This window comes from Thunnus maccoyii, chromosome 21 (genome assembly GCF_910596095.1).
Source record: "Thunnus maccoyii chromosome 21, fThuMac1.1, whole genome shotgun sequence".
Taxonomy (NCBI): Eukaryota; Metazoa; Chordata; class Actinopteri; order Scombriformes; family Scombridae; genus Thunnus; species Thunnus maccoyii.
The window spans coordinates 2,118,055-2,140,506 of NC_056553.1; the positions used below are offsets into that span (position 1 = coordinate 2,118,055).

Genomic DNA, 22,452 nt, shown 5'->3' on the forward strand with positions numbered 1-22,452 from the left:
TTCCTTCATCTCGTTTTCTTGACTTCTTTATTTACTTTCATTTTTCTTTTTTTGTTCTGTCACTCGTCTTCCTCTCTTTCCTCTCTTGTAGTCTTTCCTTTATCTTTCTTCTTGCTTTCAACCGTCTGTTGTCTCCTTCTCTTTCCTTTCTTTCTTCCTGCTTTTAATCCTTTACTTTTTCTTGTTGCCTTCCTTCTTTTCTTTTCTTTTCTTCCTCTTGCCTTCCCTCTTTCTTTTTGTTGCCTTAATGTTTTCCTTCCTTGCTTCACTTCTACTCTCTCTTTCTTCTGTTTTCAATCCTTTTTGCCATCCTTCCTTCGTTCTCGTCTTCCTCTTGCCTCACGTCTTTCTCTCTTTCTTACCTCTCCTCTACTCTTTCCTTTCTTTCCTTCCTGTCGTGTCTCTTTCTCTCTTGTTGCTTTTCTTTTAGTGAGGCGTCAGGGAAAGAGGATTGACTGTCAGCTGCGTGTCGTCGTGTGTCTCAGTGATGTGTGTTTAGTGTCTTTTTTCTTACTTCGGGTGTGTGAACTCGTCCACCAGTGAGACTTTCTCCACCAGGTCTCCTCCGATGGAGCGAACCAGCTCGTAGAAGTCGTTCTCCGTGAAGCTCTCTCTGCTCTCCGGCAGCCAGAAGGAGATGTCGTTGAGGAGAGGCGGATATTTACTGAGAGGCTGAGAAAACACGGGACAGGACGTCACACTGATTAACATCTTAATCTGGACACATAAAAGTATACAAGTAAAATAAGACATTAAAAAGTAAAAAGTAGAAATATTTACTTGCTTTTCCTTTTAATCTTTGAGACCAAACTTCATAGAGACTCCCTGGATAATTATTAGTCTTTGAAATCAGAAATAAAAGAAGCAAATAAGCGTCCTTATTTTTAACTATTCACCAAAATAACACTCTGTCTGACTCTTTCAAAGCAGAAAACAACCACCAATAAAACTGTCTGACGCAGGTCCAACTTCCTGCAGACCAAAAACATCCCGACGTTTAATAGAGGAAAGTATCTGTTCTCGTCCTCCACGAGTCCTGTTAATGATACCGGTGTTTCATTAATAAAGATCTCGTCTGGTTGTCGTGGTGATCGGATCTCTTCTTCCTCTCGTTCTGGTTTCAGATGTTAAACGAGGTGTAAACGTGTGTAGAAACGCTGCCTGCGAGTCAAAAGTCAGGGCTTCAATCTGCTTCGTTTTGCAATGTGTGTTTTTTTGTTACGGGGGTCAGGAGATTTCAATTCATCTCCATGGAAACGCTCGACATATTGACGTTTAAACACATCACGAAGGGTCACATCTGGATTCAGCCGACATGTTTATGCAACTGACTGTAATATAAGATAAGAAAAGGGGGGAAAAAAGATATGTGATACTCTATTCTGGTTAAGAATACTTTCTTCTAAAACACCAACTAGAAAATGCTGAAATAAATCACAAAATACTGCTGAAAATACAAAAATCTTGCAGCAGCACGTTACGGGTGAAGTTGTATCAAATGCTTCCGACTTGTTCAGCATCCAAATCTGTACAACTTTGCTGAGTTTGGTTACCATGGAGATTTACATTAAAGAGATATAGCAGTTAAAAAGCAGTGTGGTGTTGTTTCACTAACGGCCACCAGGTGGAGCTACTGGTGCCGTGATTCAGTTTCATTTTATTAAAGACAAAAGAATTGTAAAAATATCATGTTATAATATTACAGCGGCGCCACCTGTGAGTAGAACTGTATGTACAAATGTTCATGAATTTGTTTATAATCCAATTAAGGATTAAAGAGTTACTGCTCGTTAAGTTTGGTAACCAGTTACAGACAAACAGTCAGTGATGCCAAACATGATCTCATCATTTAAATACGGTTTGTACCGTCAGAAGCAAAAAAAAAATGACTTTACCAAAAAAAATCCAAAATGGCTGAAAAATTTTCCAGGTGCAAATGGGCGTGGCCTATATCATTCGAGGAACACAGTGTGCAAATATTGATCTGAGAGGCCTCACAGTTCATGAGTTATTAGCCAACATGAAACATGTGATAACTGACCACATGGCGGCGCTGTTGGTCTCCAAGGACATGGCTGCTTTGAGTGACAGGTCCGCCAGCCGCTAGGTGGCTTGTTTCAGCCATTCGGCCCGCCTCTTTGCCCATTTTTGATTGGCCGGGAGTTAGGTAGCGTCACGCGCTGCCAAGATGGCGACGGCCGGAGCGGCTCACTTTGAGCTTCAAAACCGCTCCTCAGAAACCAACGGGTGTCGTCACGGTAACTACGTCCATATTTTTATACAGTCTATGGTTTTAATATATTAAACATGAAGTATGGACACTGCAACACTTTTAGTATTTGAGATATCAACTTTCAAACGTTCCTCCCGTAGACTTTCCATTACAAATTTTAATATTTTAAAAAGATACATATATAAAATCACTGGAATCTGCCAGAAAGATAAAAAGTAATAGCATAATTGTCATTAAAGAGCTGAACATGTTGATAATTGAACAGTATAGAGGAGTAGTTAGCGATTGAAAAACATACAGAAGAAGAGTAAATAAAGCTTTGAAGAACAATAGTATGAATGCTGTTCACACTAACGACGGCGTCTGGGACCCGGACGAAGTCATCCAGGCCGGGGTCGTAGGTTCGAGGGTCACTGAGACTCATTAGTACTTCTAAACTCGTTGACATATTACAACACAGGTGATTAAAAGAGGAAGAAAGAAGCAAAAAAAACAACAAAACAAAGGAGAATAAATAAGCAAGAAACAGTAACAAATATTGAAAGGACATGAAAGAGAAAAGAAGAGACGGAGCGATATGATGGAAGATGAGAAAGTGCAGCAGAGAGTAAAACATGAAGACAATAACACATTAAAACTTAATCAGGACGACAGAATAGATCTGATGTTTAATGCAGCGACAGACGGAGCGAGAGATTTCTATCCTCTGTGACTTGTTTATCATCCTGGAAATAACTTTTAATAAACCCGCAGAGAGACAGAAGAAGCCCACCGATGTGATTATTTCCCTCCCTCTCTTTTCAAAGTTTTATTTCAATTATAAAGCTGTTTATTGAGATGTTTTTAACAACATCTTCCATGAATGTACATAAACAACAATCCACCACACGTCTTTATCTTTACTTTTCAACATTTTTATTATTAGTTTAACTTTTCCTGCTGACAGCGGCGTCACATCAGAAAACACTTCTACGGATCGTCTTGAGCTCATCGGATTCGGTATATTTTTGATGGAAATGACTGGAAAACTGTTTGTATGTGAGTGTGATGGATCGATACCGGCTGCTGTGACCCGACCTCAAACATGGAAGCTGTAAGTTTTGCCCATTGACTGTAAATAAAGATGGACGCCATGACATCTGTCCAAAAGTGAAGCCAAAACATCTGGATCGCCCCCTGGTGGCTGCTGCAGTATAGGTCATAAGTCCCGCCCCCTCCATGTTAGCATCAAAGTACACGTCAAATACATTTTTCCCCAAAGATGGTTTCTGTCATTTCAAGTCGTTCTTATCACGCTGACGTTTGTCCAAGTGCTCATTTTCCCTGATAAGTTTGTTTTTAATTAGTTATTTGACGATATAAAAATGAGGTGTGACGTTTTGATTGACAGCTGTGACAGCCGCTCTCAAACCTCCGTCTGTACTGCACAGACTCTGGCTCTAAATGATGTCACACAAGCAATGCTTATACTTTTTACTGTTTATTTAGCAGGTTAGCCTGCTGTGAACTTGGCGTTAGCATGTTGCGCGGCTAATACGGCTAGCCATGTTGGACTAATGTTGGTCTATTGAGAGACGGTCCAGAGAAACTGTGTGAACATTAAGCCTCGTTTGAAGCCGACTAAATAACGACAGTAGTCGGTTGGATGGTGGTAACTGTTTTTTCATGCTAGCCTAGTTAGCTTTGTTGTTACACGTTAGCCTGTTTTGCTCCGTGATCCTCGCCGGTATGTGTGTGCTGCTGCTGTAACATTATGTAAATATACTTGATAGACATGACATGAACTGCAGGAATTCCTGTGCTTGGTAATGTTGTGTAGCTTTGATTAGCAGCAGCTAGCTTGCTCAGCTGTAGCGTCTCGCTGTAACAGTGTGTGTGAAGTCTGTTATTGTTATACTGGTGTTAGTGACGCTACTGCAGCTCCGTTGCTGTTCCAGTATGAATATGAATACTGTCAACAGCCCTCGGTCTCTCCTGTCGCAGTCATATAATCTCTTATTGTAGCACAGCTGGGAAACCACAACCAGTTGTGTACTGGGAGGCAGGGAGCAGCAGCTCGTTAGCATTTAAAGCTACAAACACAGAGAACAGGACTGAAGCACAGAGGCACATTTAAGTCACATTTAAGTAGACATTATTTCTATTTTACATTCTTATTCTTATTTGAATTCTACTGTAAGATACTAAACCTACGCAACATCAGGAAGGAAGATAGATAGATACACTATTTCTATTTTTAATTCTTTTTTAATTCTTCTATGACTGTATTGGCCTGATTATAAGACGACGCCCCCTTTTCCAACAGCTGTTTTTGTAAAAAAAAAAAAAAAAAAAGACTTTCTGAAGATTAAACTTTCACACTCGTCCTGTTGGGAAAGTTTCCCTCAGATACTCTCAATCCAAGGAGAACTGCTTTTATTTTAACTTTGCAAAAATTACTGTGCGAAGGAAGGACTGAGAGAAGGTGGAGTGTAGATGGATGGAGTGCTTCTTGGGGACTTCAGGAGACGATTCAACACCGTTAGAGTTTGGTGGCAGCGGACATCTCCCTGGTGTGTGTGTGTTAAAGTGTTTTTGTGTGTGTATTTGTACACACACACACACAATACACACACACACACACACACACACACACGCCGTGCTTCAGCGGTCACAGTTCATTACCTGTGGACTCGGAGGCTGGAGTGGTTTTAAGGGGGGCAGAGGTGGAGAGTCTCAGCCCAGGAGAGGTGCACTGACCCTGGGCAGGAGATGAGCCGTGCTCCCCTGATCCCTCTGGAGGAACCGAGTTCATCAATAAAACTAACAGGACTGATCAGCAGGACAGCAGGACCTGTCCTCCGCTGACTCATCCCTCCATCCTCTCATCCCTCCATCTATTCATCCCTCCATCTACTCATCCCTCCATCTACTCATCCCTCCATCTACTCATCCCTCCATCCTCTCATCCCTCCATCCTCTCATCCCTCCATCCCCTTATCCCTCCATCCTCTCATCCCTCCATCCTCTCATCCCTCCATCTATTCATCCCTCCATCCTCTCATCCCTCCATCCTCTCATCCCTCCATCCTCTCATCCCTCCATCCCCTTATCCCTCCATCCTCTCATCCCTCCATCCTCTCATCCCTCCATCTATTCATTCCTCCATCCCCTCATCCCTCCATCTATTCATCCCTCCATCCTCTCATCCCTCCATCCACTCATCCCTCCATCTATTCATTCCTCCATCCCCTCATCCCTCCATCTATTCATTCCTCCATCCTCTCATCCCTCCATCTATTCATCCCTCCATCCTCTCATCCCTCCATCTATTCATCCCTCCATCCTCTCATCCCTCCATCTATTCATCCCTCCATCCTCTCATCCCTCCATCTATTCATTCCTCCATCCTCTCATCCCTCCATCTATTCATCCCTCCATCCGCTCATCCCTCCATCTATTCATTCCTCCATCCTCTCATCCCTCCATCTATTCATCCCTCCATCCTCTCATCCCTCCATCTACTCATCCCTCCATCCTCTCATCCCTCCATCTATTCATCCCTCCATCTACTCATCCCTCCATCTACTCATCCTTCCATCTACTCATCCCTCCATCCTCTCATCCCTCCATCTATTCATCCTTCCATCTACTCATCCCTCCATCCTCTCATCCCTCCATCTACTCATCCCTCCATCTATTCATCCCTCCATCTATTCATCCCTCCATCCTCTCATCCCTCCATCCTCTCATCCTTCCATCTACTCATCCCTCCATCCTCTCATCCTTCCATCTATTCATCCCTCCATCCTCTCATCCCTCCATCCTCTCATCCTTCCATCTACTCATCCCTCCATCCCCTCATCCCTCCATCTATTCATCCCTCCATCCTCTCATCCCTCCATCCTCTCATCCCTCCATCTACTCATCCCTCCATCTATTCATCCCTCCATCTACTCATCCCTCCATCCTCTCATCCCTCCATCTACTCATCCCTCCATCTATTCATCCCTCCATCTACTCATCCCTCCATCCTCTCATCCCTCCATCTACTCATCCCTCCATCCTCTCATCCCTCCATCTACTCATCCCTCCATCTATTCATCCCTCCATCTACTCATCCCTCCATCCATTTATCCCTCCATCTACTCATCCCTCCATCTATTCATCCCTCCATCTATTCATCCCTCCATCCTCTCATCCCTCCATCTACTCATCCCTCCATCCTCTCATCCCTCCATCTACTCATCCCTCCATCCTCTCATCCCTCCATCTACTCATCCCTCCATCTATTCATCCCTCCATCTATTCATCCCTCCATCCACTCATCCCTCCATCCTCTCATCCCTCCATCTACTCATCCCTCCATCTATTCATCCCTCCATCTATTCATCCCTCCATCCATTTATCCCTCCATCCTCTCTCTTTCCTTTGGACGTCCTCTCTCCCTCCTTTTTTTCTTCCTCCCTTCCTTTCATTTATTCCAATATCTTTCTTTCATTTTACTTTTTTCCTCTCTCCCTCTCTTTCCTGCTTCCATCCTTCCTTTCAGCCTCCTCTTCCTCCCTCCTCTCATCTGTTTATCTTTCAGCATAATTTCTTTTCTTCTTCTTCAGTATTTTATATTTTATATAATCTTATATATTTTTTTACAAACTAAAAATCAAATGTGTTCAGATTTGACTCAGTTGTTGAACTAAAGCTCGTTATAATCTACTCTTCTGTTTTTAAACTGTTACGTCATGGTTTGTTATTGATTATTAATAACTCGTGTATGTTTTGAACGTCACATCAGATCTGTGATCTTTAGTCGTTTAGTCTCTTGTATGAATCTTCTTCTTCTTCTTCTCTTTCCTTTGTTTCCATCTTACCTGCACAGTCCCACCTGTGTCTCTCTCTGACATTTATCCCTTTCTTCTTTCTTCCTCCTCCTCCTCCTCCTCCATCTACCCTTCCTCCTGTCTTTTCTCCTTCCTCTTCCTCTCCTCTCTGCCCTCCAACAGTCACTTGAAATGTTCTTCATTAGTGAAGACGAGAGTCGACAAAAAGCACCTTTATCGGGGACAAAGTAACCGCTGAGTGAACCTCCCTGTGTGTGTGTGTGTGTGCGTGTGTGTGTGTGAGTGTGTGTGTGTGTGTGTGTGTGAGTGTGAGTGTGTGTGTGTGTGTGTGTGTGTGTGAGTGTGTGTGTGTGTGAGCGTGTGTGTGTGTGTGTGTGTGTGTGTTGTGATGGTGGTGGGGTCAGAGGAAGTGACTGTTGCCAGCTGATGTGAGCCCCCACTGTCAAAATGTTTTATACATGAGGTTAAGAGGCTATAACACACACACACACACACACGCACGCACACACACACACACACACACACACATACACACACACACACACACACACACAGTTTGTGCAGCTATCCTTGTTAGGACGTTGCATTGTCTTCCATTCATTGCGGACAGACGAACCCAAACCTGAACCAGAACCTCAGAGATGATATTCTGCCTCATTAGGAACGAACCTTTTACCGGAAAACACACACACACACACACACACACACACACACACACACACACACACACACACACACACACACACACACGGTATGTGGGAGGTTGATGGAGGGAGATGGAAGTGTTTGCAGCCAGAGGTTACTGAGTGTAAATGTTCAGCTGAATATACAGTCAAGCACAACTGAACACATGGAATAATAAACAGAGAGGAGAAGAATGAAAGAAAGGAAAAGTTAAGAAAATACAAAGTAAAAGACTAAAAAGAAAAGAGAGCAGACCGCAGACGGTTGTGTCGTCTCTGTGTCTGTGTGTTGGTACCTGGAAGCAGACGGGCTGCTGGACGTCCGTCACTCTGAACTGTTTCAGGAAACGTTCGTCTTGACTCCAGAAGAGCCGGATGTCCGGGATGCTGTACAGAACCATGGCCAGTCTCTCCAGACCCAGACCGAAGGCCCAGCCCAGCTTGTTCCCCGCCCCCGCTGCACAACAACAACAACAACAACAACAGGTTAATTCACTCTTTATGACTACACACACAAACTCTGTTAATAAAACATGTATTGTCTGTTTTTTTTGTTGTTGTTTGTTTAAACTGTGTTCAGAATCGTTTGTAAATAATTGTGTTCTTTATTTATGCTGTTATATGTTTAAAAATATAAATAAATTGGAAAAATAAGACTCATCCTGGTCAGTCAGTTGTAGTTTCCCTCCTGAGAAAGATCCTCTCAGAATAAATTGCAAAAAGCAAACATGTCTTGCTAGAAGCGGATTAGATTAGTTTACTTTATTTATTTACACAGGCAGAAAATACCAAAATATATAAAACATAATGATTCAACTGGTGAGCTCAGAAAGTACATGGGCTTGTCTCAACTGATTAAAAAAACAACCAACCAACAAACAATATAATACTATGACGATGAAGACTATCAATAAAATCATGAAACAGTCAAAAACAAGTCAAAGAAAATGTGATTTCAGCTGCTGTGACTCCAGATCTCCTCCACACACGATATAAAATACAAGATGTGACTAATAATTTCTGTCTGATATGGTTTTTACACAAAAAAAGTGAAATTATCTTCTTTAAAAGCCTTAAAATTACATCTTCTCCCTAATTAAAAAAAATCCAGAATCTATAAATTTGCTTTTCATCCAACTGAGGGAACAAGAAGAAGAAACAAGACGGAGACTTTAAGTCTGAGTTAGAATAACGTTTTCTCTCAACAAAATGAGAAAATGTTGTTAAAGGACACATATTCTGCTCATTTCCAGCTCTATATTAATATTCTGGGGCTCTACTGGAATATCTTTGCATGATTTCCAGTTAAAAACTCCTTATTTATCTTCTACTGGTCCTTTATGCAGCCCCTCAGTTCAGCCTCTGTCTGAAACAGGCCGTTTTAGCTCCTGTCTCTTTAAGGCCCCGCCTCCTGATGAGCCCACTCTGTTCTGATTGGTCAGCTTCAGGAAGCTTCCTCCAGCTCCGGAGGCTACGTAAACAAACTATAGTAGCAGGATTTCACTTCTTTTTCTCCTTCTTTACTCCAAATGTCAACTTCTCAAATCCATCCGTACATGTTGGAGCTGAACAACACATGGAAACACCTTAGCAACCACCTTAGAAACCAAGGCTACTGAACGGACAGCTGTTTATGAGCATGTGTGATGAGTCGACATCAGCTCAGGTAGAAAATACGTCACAAATAAACCATTCAGAGCAGGTTGAAGCCCTGAGTTTTGACTTGCAGGCAACATTTCTGCATATGTTCACCTTAAGTTTCTTAACTTTCACCATGTTTAACATCCGACATCAGAACAGGATATAAATACAAGAAAACTACTAAAAGTAGAATAAGTCCCCCTTTCATTGTTGTTGCCACTGAATCTAAATGAAAACAGAAATACAGCTGCAGGTAAAAGTGAAAATGTGAATAAAAATAAGATGTTTTTCTGCTCATTTATTGTAAAAAAAATATGTGAAACCAAACACAGCAGATCATCTGCCATCAGTGTTCCTGCAGATTAAACTCACTGTCAGTCTGAGAAAACTATTGAGTTATGTAGGAACAGTGTGTGTGTGTGTGTGTGTGTGTGTGTGTGTGTGTGTGTGTGTGTGTGTGTGTCGGCAGGAAGCAGGTGCTGCTGTTACTTCAGTGGACTCCTCTGTATTATTCAACACTTCAACTTAACGCTGTCAATAAATCTATACAACCTTATCTGACCGCCTCCCACTCAGCAGCCGCAACACACACACACACACACACACACACACACACACACACACACACACACACACACACACACACACTATATTATTACATTATTTCCACAGTTCCTTCCGTTATTTTTTGATACGTTATTGATCGCCCAAGAGGGAAGTTCTCCTCCACCACTCTGTGTTCTCTCAGCGAGTCTCTAAACACAACCAGCGGGACCGCAGCGTGTCGCCGGAGGGCTGGAAGGCCGCAGGACGACCCGGCGGCGTGGAGGTCAGCGCAACATGTAAACAACATGTAGAAGAAGAGTCTCCGAGGCGGCTGGGATACATTATTTTAAAGTCAGTCTCTGTGTTTGGTTGTGTTTTTGCTGACAATGTTTGTTTCTGTGTCGAGCTCTCAAAAAATCTGTTAAACTTCAAAATTCTCCAAATTAAAATGATTTTTTTTTGCGTCCCGTCAGTCGGAGTCTCTCACTGTTCTTTCGAGGGCTCCGTCTTTACTTTGGTGCCATCAATCATCCCGCTGAAGAAGAAAGAGTGAAAGATTTTTCAAACGGGAAGATATCTCATTTCAAGAACGAAACTCTTCAACCGCCTCCGAGGCAGGTCAAAGCAAAAGGGCAAACGCTCAGTGGAATAAAGGATTATGGGTAATTCTTAAGGATTTCAAGCGTTTTCCAGCCTGGGACCCAGATGAGAGAGAAGAGCTTTCTCTCTCCGGGATGAAGACTAATTGAAACAAACCTGTTTCCTCTGTGATGTGTGGACCCTCCAGAAGCTGAGCGCGTGACCTCTGTCTGGGTCGTGATCCGCAGTTTAAGAAACACTGAGCAGAAAACATTAAGGCAGAGGGAAACGTCTCGGATTTAATTCCAAAGTTAACTTCAGGAAGGAGGCTGTTCTTGAAAAGTAAAAAGACGGGAAGAGAAGCTCAGAATAATAATAATCCTGCGTCTGCTCCCTGACGTCCTCCACTTCCAGCTGATTTCCTGTCAAAGCTGCTGAAAACCTTCCTGTTCAGACCTGCGTTTAGTTTTACTTATTTGATTCATTATGTGCTGCATTAAGGGCATCACTACTCCTGCAGTTCAAACTGTGAAATATGTATTTTAATGAAAAATTGCTTTTGTAATTGTTGTCATTTGATCACTAATGAAAAAACGCTGCCAACAATCTTTGTCTGTGTCCATGTGTGTGTAATATGTTCGGCTTGTCCTGATGGCCCCTCATTGGTTGACACTGCACACCGAAAATAAATTGCCTGATTGGCTGATACCCCCCTGAAGGCAGCAAAACCTACACAGACTGTTGTGGTGATAATTGTGAAATGAAAGCAGCTGCTAAACGGCCACCAAAACATACTTTTTTTTTTAACTTTTAGAAACTGCTAGCCTAGCCGCTAGCCACCAGCAGCTAGCTCTCCGCTACATCGTACGACCAAAACACACAGAGCTGCTGTTTACTGATGTCTGTCTCACAGATCTAAATACAGATGTCACTTCAGTCACTGTTCCTACTGAAACACAGCTGAGCTGCTGCCATTCGTGTCCAAGCAGCAACCTGAAAAATGAAGCCAAAAACTGCAGTTCCTTGAACGACCACTTGAGGCTCCAAAAGCGAGTCAATCCCCATAGACCTCCATGTTAAAATGTCCAACTTTACAGCAGAAATAAACATGTTTACAGCCTGGTACAAACAACGGTTTTGGTCTCTGTAGCTAATTTCCTCTTTCACGACAACTGTACGGGGGGAGTTTTTTTATAACTCACCTGTTTAAGTTTTATTAAGCCCTAAAGTTCTGCATAATGAAGGACATGGCTGCTTTGAGTGACAGGTCCGCCAGCCGCTAGGTGGCTTGTTTCAGCTGTTCGGCCCCGCCTCTTTGCCCATTTTTGATTGGCTGGGAGTTAGGCAGCGTCACGCACTGCCAAGATGGCGACGGCCGGAGCGGCTCACTTTGAGCTTCAAAACCGCTCTTCAGAAACCAACGAGTGTCGTCACGGTAACTACGTCCATATTTATATACAGTCTATGATCGTTCCCTGACTATCAACTCTCTTTCAAAGTCACTTAAATCGTTTCTTCTCGCCATCTTCATACAAAATCAGACCCAACTAGACCTGCTCAGCGTTTTCATACCTGTTACAGAACATGACTGGATGTTAACTAGAGCCCGACCGATATATTGGTCAACCGATATTATCAGCCGATATCACAGATATATCGGTATCGGCATATATGTTGTCTGATATCTTTAAAGAAATTTAAAAGTTATATAGGCAACATTTTATGTATATTTGATTCTTTTTGTTGTTGTGTTTTTTTAATTTATATTTTTTTATAATTATTAAATTCCCAGTGAAGTTAACTGTTTCAATGCACTGGTGTCATTTTATACAATAAAGTTTATTATTAAATTGTAAAATATCCTTTAGCCTCCATGACATATCTTTGTCAGAAGGGTTTCAAAACCACATTTGAAGGATTATTGAAAAAAAAGTGCATTTATGTATATATTCTATATATATATATATAAAATTATTGGCTGATATATTGATATCAGCCCCAAAGATCCAGTATCAGTCGGGCCCTGATGGTATCATACAGTGCAGCTGTGTGGAAGCAGCTGCATTGTTTCTCTATTTATTTATTCAGGTATTTGCTGTAATTTGACAGCCGTCTGTATATATGTTCAAGCCTGTACTGCGTCCACAACATGCGTAGGATGAACAAATACTGAATCTAATCCTCTTTTGTGCAGTTCATGTCTCACAAGTCAACGCTTCAAATCCCTCTGAGCCGCCTCCTGCCGCCTCATGACTGAAGAGGATTTACTGTAACAGGTGAGATCGATACAGGATCAAGGCTTTTTATCTGGATCCAGAGGGGTCAGTCTATCACATGAACAGAGCAGGTAATCAACCCATCGCACGCCGGACTCAGGCAGAGGATCAGATGTTTTGGTGCAATGTTAGAAAAATAGTGATTCTCTCCACAAAAAAAAATCCCCAAATTTGAGTGTAACATTATGAGAAAGTGTCGTTATAGAGCATCTGTCTACTGAGATGAAATGTGACAAGATTATTCAAGATTCATTTTCGGATGTTTTTACTCTTTGATCAAACAGCTTTGAGTGGAGAGAGACAGAGATCCTGAGATCTTTCACACGGTTTCAGACTCTTTAGACTCTGAATCCAGCGGTTAAAGACCTTTTCTTCTGTCTGAGGTGCCTTTATCTCAGCCGACACCACCCGCCATGTTAGAAATATGTTACCAGTAAAAGCACGATGTTATGATGCAACCAAACCTTCCCCGTTACATCTAATAGACCTCAAGATATGAAAGACGTTATAGCAACACTTTTGATTGTTTGCAGATGGCTACAGTGTTTATATATATCTTAATAAAGTGCATCACGTATCCAAAGTGTCACAGAAAAAATAAGGCGTTCAGTTTTTGTTGGATTTTAAAGTTTTAGTAAGATGTGTTGAGGTCATCCTCACCATAAAGATGCTTTGTTTTTTCCCAGCAGTGACCTCGTCTGTCTCTGAGTGATTAATGTTGTTTACAGGCGGACGTGGAAGCAGTACAAAAGGTTGTATAAAGCCTTTTATGTCTCCGGCGTGGAATCTAATAAATTGACTCAAGTGATGTCACCGATGATGTCACCGATGATGTCACTTGAGTCAGCGTCGGTAGAGACGATGAAGAAAGTTTGAAAAGTGAGAAAATCTGAAATAAGTGAGATTAGCTCCTCATCTCTACTGCTGGAGGCTAGCGGCTCCAGGCTACGTTAGCTGCTACTAGCATAGCACACCTGCATCTCTGCAGTTGACTGAATAGAGTCGAGTTGCATTGTGGGTAATGTAGGCGCCAGGTTTTGACAAAGGAAAAGAATGTGTGGAGTAAAAAAGATGATTTCTGTGGTTCTGCTGCATCGATTTTGACCTTTTTTTTTTTAAATTAATAAGCTTTTCATCATGAGTCCGACAGTGTTAAAGGAGTGAAATAAAATCTGTGTTTTTTTAACAACAAAGAGCATCTTTCTCTAACTGTAACCGAGCTGTTTTAGTTGCAGATCAGAAAACACTCCTATGAGACGAGAGATAAGATGTTTCACTCCTTCGGTTTCAAGCTTCAACACTTTGTGGGTTTAGTTGGTTTTCTACTGGTGGCCTGAAGCCCAGTGTCACTGGTGAGAGAGCACAAAGCAGCGAGCCCCACAGAGGAGAGATCAAATTCTGATATTATCACTTTTACATAAATCTGCAGAAATAATTAGTTGTGTGCAGCAGCAGCGTCGTGGCCGCGGGCTGTTATTTGGCTCTCAGATTTATATTCTGAGGTCAGTGGCTGGGTGAGGAGTGGGCGGAGAGGCTCGGGATGTAATCTGGACATTTTTCTAAATATTTGTGCGTGGGGGCATTCAAATGGCTCTCCACTAATGGACAAACACACCCACCAGCACACAAACAGACACACAAAACAAGAGGCAGGCGGACAGCGAGCGAGTAGGAGGAAGAATTACCTGCTTTGATTGGAAGTGCTTCTGCTTATTATGATGATGCGTAACCTGCCTGCCCCCCCCCCCCCCCCCCCTTCCTCGTAGGTGTGTGTACGTGTCCACAAAGCATCCACGCACACACACACACACACACTTCCTCCTTTACATCCTGGTCTCGTCGGTCCCGCTCCAATCAGCAGCCGGGGAATGTGGTTTCTATGCTAATGAGCGCGGGGTCGAGGGGTCGCAGGAGATGAGGGAACACGGCGGAATAAATCTCTACTTCATGATAACGCACAATCAATCAGCACCGTGACCCTCCTCCTCCTCCTCCTCCTCCTCCTCCTCCTCCTCCTCTTTCACCTCCTCAACTCGACTTCTTCCTCTTGTCTCTTCTTCTACTCCTGCTCTCTCACTCCAGCCATTTCCTCTCCTCTTCATCTTTCTTTCTTTCCTTTTTCCCTCTTCTCTGAACTCTTCTAACTTTTTCTTCCATCGAAAAATATCTGCTCTGCAAAATAAATGAGACAAAAACAGCCACCCGCTCCGTCTTGGTCACAGTTTAGTTTATGTAAATAGATGAATATCGGCCAGAACAGCTGGACTACTGACGAATCCAGCGGCTGATTTATGTGTTTCACTCTCGAGCGTCGCCTCCGGTCCCGCCGTGTCGTCCTGCATCCTGAAAACACACGATGCTGTGAAAGTGGAATTTCATCCAGGACCCCGTAACGCCATCGCCAAGCTAACGGAGACCAGCGGGGGCGGCGGCGGCTCAGCGGCGGCTCAGCGTCGGCCTCGTGTAGGCAGAGCTTTTGTCAGCAGGATCATCAGAATGAAACATGAGGATTTAATGGAGTTTCATGAAAGTCTAATAGATTTAATGGAGCAGAGGTCTGTGACTTTTACTGTCCAATTAATCCAAAGTTAAAGTTTACTGCAGGAGCAGCTGATAGCTGATGACTATATTCCCAACATACACTCACAAAGCTCTTTATTAGGAACACCTGCGCAGTCTGATGCAATACAATACAGCAGCTCAGCCATAGGTTTTACTTTGAAGAAGCTTCTGCATTTTCAGTTTTACATAAAGTAGAATTTATAGCAGAGCTGTTGTATTAGATTATACAGGTGTTCCTAATAAAGTGCTCAGTGAGTGTAAAACAGACAGATTTTATAGCAAAAAGTGCCCAAACAGTGAGATCCGTGTACATATATTACAGTGTTATATGTGGGTTTACTGGTGAGCCGCTACAGTGATGGAAGCTTCTGTTTACAACCCAGATGATTGACTATAAGACAAACTAAAACCGACAATAATCACATTACTTAATTCAATAAAATACATCTAAAACCTAATTTTATCAAAACACTACAAACAAAATTAAACACACATTCCTTCGTTTGCTTTACAATCCTCTCTGTCTGTTTTATTTTGAAAATTCACCTTTCACACATTTTTACATTTTTTTGTTCATGTTTTGCACTATTTTATAATCCTCTCCTCTTCTTCATGTCTGGTTTCAATTCCTCCCTGATAAAACATCATTTTTTATCCGTTTCTCTCCTCTCCTCCTCCTCCTCCTCCTCTCCTCCTCATCTGTCTCCATTCCTCCTAATTATATTTGCCATGAATATATTTATGACGGCATTATTAGAGACTGCACTGTGGCGGCGGTGGCAGTTATGGTTTTAAGCTGCAGCATCCGTGATTAATCTTTATGATTACATAGGCAGCAGTGACAGAAAACATCACTTGTAATTAGACAGAGTGACTGCAGGTTTCTGCTAGTGGAAGCTGAGACTTTTTAATGCCAGTTCAAATATCATTTTAAACCAGATACAACCAATAAATGAGTGTAAAACTAAAGCAAATAAAGGATGTAGAAGCTGTCAGTGCAACCAGGAGGATTTCTAACAAGAAAAGCAGGTATATCATGAAACAATATTAAACTGAATTCAGCCGTCTATGCTACAATTAAAGACATTAAGATGTTTATTTTACCCCAAAATAAAGTCTCTGCAACTTTTCAGTGGCTGAGAGTTTGCAGTTTTCAACGTCACTGAGATTCCTGCACACAGTTTAGAGGCTCTGTGGGGAAGAAAACACTAAAACGCTCAATTTCCTGAACTTTCTATCACTTGTAGTTTCTGGAATTATGGTGAGAAACGATCTATTAAGACAATTCAATGTCTGGTCTATCACCTGGATGCTTGGGGGTGTAGAACTGGTGTGTAAACTGGAGGTTTGGCGAGTAGGACTAGTCTATAAACTGGAGGTTTAAAGAGTAGAAGTGGTGTAAATACTGGATGTTTGAAAGTGTACAATTCATCTAAGGTATGGGGAGAAAGACTTGACGTTACAAAGTGAAGGTTTAGGACAGGTCTATATACTGGAGACTGAGGTACAACTCATTTTGAGGAGTAAAATTGGTCTAAAAATCAGAACTTTGAGTGTGTATGATTGGTCTACAAACTGGAGGTCAGGGGGTGTAGGACTGGTCTACTAACTGGATGTTATGGGGGTTTAGCTACGTACAAGTCATTATAAACTGGAGGATTGAGGGTGAAGGACTTGCTTATAAACTGGAGAGTTTGCTTGCAGGACAGGTTTATAAGCTGAAGATTTTTGGTGTACAGCTGGTTTATGAACTTGAAGTTTGAGGAGACCTAAAACTCATCTGTTCCTCTTGAGGTTTGTTATTGACCGGTCTATAAACTGGAGATTTTGGGGACACAGCTCTTTTATGAAGTAGAGACAGATTGTTATTTTATTTCAAATTGAATGTGCTGAAGCACAGAACCCAAAAAAACAAAAAAATATATAACTGTCCAAACACTGTCTGGACTGTAACAACAGTGAGATCAGTCCTACAGAGACAAACAATGTCAATATACCAATAATTATCTATCTGCAGTATGATTCACAAAATCTCATTTGTTATCAGTCACACTGATTCGAAAGGTAAACACACACACAAAAAAAAGGATTTTCATGTTGTTCTGTTTCATCTGGATGTCTCAGCACAGAAAACTGAAGGTAGAATAATGGACTAAAGTAGAAGAGTAGAGTAGAGTGGAGCTAAAACACATTACTGTTTCTGCTGGATGTCCAAGTACATAAAACAGCAGAGAAAGTTGAACCAAACCAGACTTGAAAACTCCAGTGAGTGCTGGACCAAACCTGAGTAAAAATGTAACAGTAAAGGACAAAACACAGACTAAAACTCCAAAGAATGATGGACCCAACCTAGGCTAAAATATCTGAGAATACTGAGATTTGGGGCTCCGGACGGGTCGAGAAACAATTTTGGGGTGCAGGACTGGTATATCAACTGGTGGTTTGGAGGTGGACAATGGGTCTATCCACTGGAAACTTGGGGTTTTAGGATTGGTCTACAAACTGGAGGTTCGTGGGTGTAGGACTGGTCTATTTACTGAGATTTGAGGAGTAGGAGTGGTGGAAAAACTAGCATTATGGGCTCTACAAATAGTCAATGACCTGGTCTATAACCTGCTATAGATGTCTTGCCATGTAACATTAGCTAGATGTTTGACAGTGTAGGACTGGTCTATAAACTGAAGACTTGTGGGTGTGGGACTGGTCTATAAACTGAAGACTTGTGGGTGTAGGACTGGTCTATTTACTGAGATTTGAGGAGTAGGAGTGGTGGAAAAACTAGTATTATGGGCTCTACAAATAGTCAATGACCTGGTCTATAACCTGCTAGATGTCTTGCCATTTAACATTAGCTAGATGTTTGACAGTGTAGGACTGGTCTATAAACTGAAGACTTGTGGGTGTGGGACTGGTCTATAAACTGAAGACTTATGGGTGTTGGACTGGACTATGAACTGAAGACTTGTGGGTGTAGGACTGGTCTATAAACTGAAGACTTTGGGTGTGGGACTGGTCTATAAACTGAAGACTTGTGAGCGTGGGACTGGTCTATTAACCGAGATTTAAGGAGTAGAAGTGGTGTATAAACTAGAGTTTGGGGTGTACAAATAGTTGATACACTTGAGTTTGGGATTTACAACCTAGATGTCTTGGTGTGTAATAGTAGCTGGAGGTTTGACTGTGTGGGACTGGTCTATAAGCTGGAGATGTGGGGTGTAGTACTGGTTTAGAAATGGGTGGTTTTGTATTGAAATACTTGTCTACAACCTTCAGCTATGAGGCTCCAGATCCCTCTGCAGCCTCGCACAGCGGCTGCAGGGTTTCTGAACTCTCTGCCAGCGAGGATTCATCAGGTTTCGAGTGTCAGAGTGATGCATCAGATCTGAGGATCTTGAGCCTGTCAGCCCGTCTGGATCTCAACCACAGCGATCGACAGCGAGTGTGTGTGAGTGGCTGCACATCATCCAGAGCTGCCGGAAGATCAACCGACACCGAGGCTAATGAAACGCTTTCAACATGAGAAAAAAATCACACATCTGACGCATGAGACGCTGACGTAGAAGCAGCCAAGAAGAAGAAAAAGAAGAAGAAAGGCGGGCAAGAAGCCTGACTGATACTCAAGAGTCAGTCTGAGTGTGTGTGTGTTTGTGTGTGTGTGTGTGTGAGCAGAGCATCATTGAACTGAACCGCAGTGTGGCACCGACGTCAGCCAAAACAGATTGCACGACACACAGCGAGGATGGATGGCCCGAGAGAAAACATCACTATGTGTGTGTGTGTGTGTGTGTGTGTGTGTGTGTGTGTGTGTGTGTTGGCCCTCCCTCTTCTTACTCACACTCAGCTCTGCATTGCCAGGCCTCCTCCGTCGGCCAATCAGGAAAGCTTGAGAGAAAAAGGTGGTTGTGTGGAGGTGGTGTGTGTGCGTGTGTAGCTGTAAAGCTGTCTGTCAATGACATCATTGTCTAATGATCACATGAGCAGCCGTGATGTGAGATTAATGTGGCATCTGTACGCAGACTGATGTGTCGAGTTCATGAACAATTAAACATGAACATGTAAATATAAAGTAACAACATGTAATCAGTCCTACAGAGAAAAAACAATGAATAAAGGTGCAGAGAATAACGGACTCCAGTAGGAAAGTAGAGTAATGTAGAGTTAAAACACCAGTAAATATTGTACTGAACCTCGTCTAAAACCACAGAACAGGAGTTTGATTCAACAGGTGGACAAACAAAACAACTCCAATGGGATTCCAACATTAAATCACACTAAACAAACAATTAAAAATGATAAAATGCTAGACAACACTGGACCCAGCTGGGCTAAACATTCATGACTATTGGAGAATATTAGGCCGAGTCAGAGCTAAACTACCACAGAATATTGGACCAAACCTGAGCTAAAACACCAGAGAATACAGGACAAAACCACAGATAAAACACAGGTCAATATTAGGCCAAACTAGGGCTGAAACCCCTGACAATATTGGACTGAAACAACTGTAAATGTTGGGCCAAGTTCAGGCTAAAATACCAGAGAATATTAGACAAAACCACAGCTGTAACACCAGACAATACTGGACTGAAGAATGATCAAAACAGTTGTGAATGTTGGGCTAAACCAGACTCAAATGCCACAGAATATTGGAACAAAGCAACTGGGCTAACACACCAGTGAATATTAGTCTGAGCCACAGCTAAAATACCAAATAAGACAGGACAAAACCACAACTGAAACACCAGAGAATATTGGATTAAAAAAGTTGTGAATGTTGGACCAAACCAGAGCTAAAATACCAGAGAATACTGGACCAAACCAGAGCTAAAATACCAGAGAATACTGGACCAAACCAGAGCTAAAATACCAGAGAATACTGGACCAAACCAAAGCTAAAATACCAGAGAATACTGGACCAAACCAGAGCTAAAATACCAGAGAATACTGGACCAAACCAAAGCTAAAATACCATTAAATATTGGAACAAACCAGGGGTAAACCCTCAGAGAAAATTGGACCAAACCACATCCCTCATTCCTCTTTCACACCTTCAACACCAGGGAATATCGGACTAAAACAGGATGAAAACTGTTGGGACCAATCGAGGCTAAAACACCAGCAACTATTGGACCAAAGCAGGGCTACAACACAGGTAAAGATTAAGCCAAAACAGGATTAAAACTCCAACAATACTGGACCAAACTGGGCTAAAACACCCAACAATGTTTGATAAAAGTGGGATTAAAACAGTTGTGAATGTTGAACCAAACCAGGGTGAAAACCCCAGAGAATATGGACCAAATATGGGCTCACACATAAAATAATACTGGAGTTTAATTCAACATGTGTACAGAATCATAATCTCATGGATGCTCTCTGTTGCTGTCTGATATCTAATTGGAGAACCAGTTAAGTTCTAACTGTATAACTGGGAGTTAGAACAACACTATTGAGATTAAAATGTGATGGATTATTACAGAAACTCGTGTTGATTGTGATGCTATTTAATATCCATTTCGTTCGTTTATTTACATTCATTTTCTTGTGTTCTTCGCCTCCCGGAGTCTCGTTCACCGTTCGTCACACTTTCGTCCTGATTCGCTCTCGTTTTTCATTCAGTTCATATCTTCCCTTCCTGTGTTTTGCATTCGATCACTCGCTCTCCTTCCTCTTTCAATTACACTCTCTGTCCCTCTCTACCTCCATCACTTTTTCTTTTTCACACCTCCCCCTCCTCTTCCATCACTCTCACCTCTCCTCTCTGTTTACATTTTTCTCCTCCCTCTTTCACATTCATCCTCCGTCTTTTTTTCCTCTCCTCCTGCTTATCCCTCATTCCTCTTTCACACCTTCAATCTCTCCTCTCCATCATTCTTTACCCCCCCCCCCCCTCTACTCTTTGACCTCCCCTCAGCTCGGCTCATTCCTCCTTCTCAGATAATCCATTTCTTTTCCGCTCTTCCACCATCGCTCCTTTTTTTTGTCTCTTTTCATTCCACCTGCACTCGTTCATCCCAGCTCTCTGCTTCACGCTGCAGTCCATCACTCTTCATCCACCTCTCCTCTTCACCTGGCGAACACATCTCTCTCCTGTCTGTCTTTAATTCCTCTGTTATTCTGTTGTTCCCTTAAAATGTGTTTCTTCTGTTTGTCTAATGAATCAACTTCACACTGCATCATGTGTCGGTTTCACTCACCCAACCCTGATCTGATCTCTCACTTTTATTGATCTAAATGTTGATTAAACATGTATTTAAAACATTAAATCAGCATCGTAGCTACTAAATTTGACACGCTTTATTTTTCACAAGCTACTTGATCCAAATCCTGAAGGTCCTGGTTCATTGGTTTGGTTTATTTTAGACTATTTTGCAAGTTACTGAACTTTACTCAAGATTCAAAATTCAAAAAACTTTATTGTCTATCACATAATGATAGAAATGTGTCTTAGCTTTGGGACTCACAGTATAAAAACATGCACCCATGAAAATAACCTACTGATAAATAACAGCAGTTGTGCAAAGCTGCATAAAAAAAAAAGTGAGAGTCTATTTGGCCTTTTTTAAAATGAATATTGCAGTGAGAAACCAAACAGAACATCCAAACTAATGTCACAGCTGAAAAGCAAACAGCTGATGTTGTGTGGAAGCGTTGGTCACGGATGTATTATAAGAGCTGGATACTGGACTAAAACTGGCGCCCATTCAGTCCTGTAGGAACTGCTTGCCTGGTGCATGTGCCAAAAAAAGTTTCTAGCTTTTTTTCTAGGTTTGCCTACGCGTTGTGCGGCCCACTGAATATGCGCAGTAGTGTTTCCCCCGCTGGCCCCGCCCGCCAGTTCCTGCTCGGCCCATAGACGTTACATTGTGTCATGTCACAGATTTTTAAATCGCTTTTCTCGGCTCGAGGAAAGTTTTAAAAACATAAAACCTCCATGAATCAAAAGTTCATAACAGAAAGAGTCATAATTGACGTTGTTTGCAGTTCGAGGCGTCCTGTCAACAGTTTTACAGGCGTCTCTTTTACAATGGTGGTCTATGGGGAAAATTTTTCACTGCAATACTGCAAGTGGCCACCGGGAAAAATTGGCTGCAAGGCAGAGCGGCGGCGCC

The 22,452-nt window shown here is 42.2% G+C and overlaps 1 protein-coding gene across 3 annotated transcripts in view; it reads right to left on the reverse strand.

The window, feature by feature from the left end:
• The window catches only part of fars2 (phenylalanyl-tRNA synthetase 2, mitochondrial), a 147,253-nt gene that overhangs the window by 47,964 nt on the left and 76,837 nt on the right, over nt 1-22,452 (reverse strand). For all 3 annotated transcript variants that reach the window (XM_042399593.1, XM_042399595.1, XM_042399594.1), the window contains exons 9-10: nt 8,033-8,193; nt 515-672 (exon numbers count right to left, since the gene is read on the reverse strand). In XM_042399593.1, the coding sequence (XP_042255527.1) occupies nt 515-672; nt 8,033-8,193 (319 nt within the window). The remainder of the gene's footprint in view (nt 1-514; nt 673-8,032; nt 8,194-22,452) is intronic.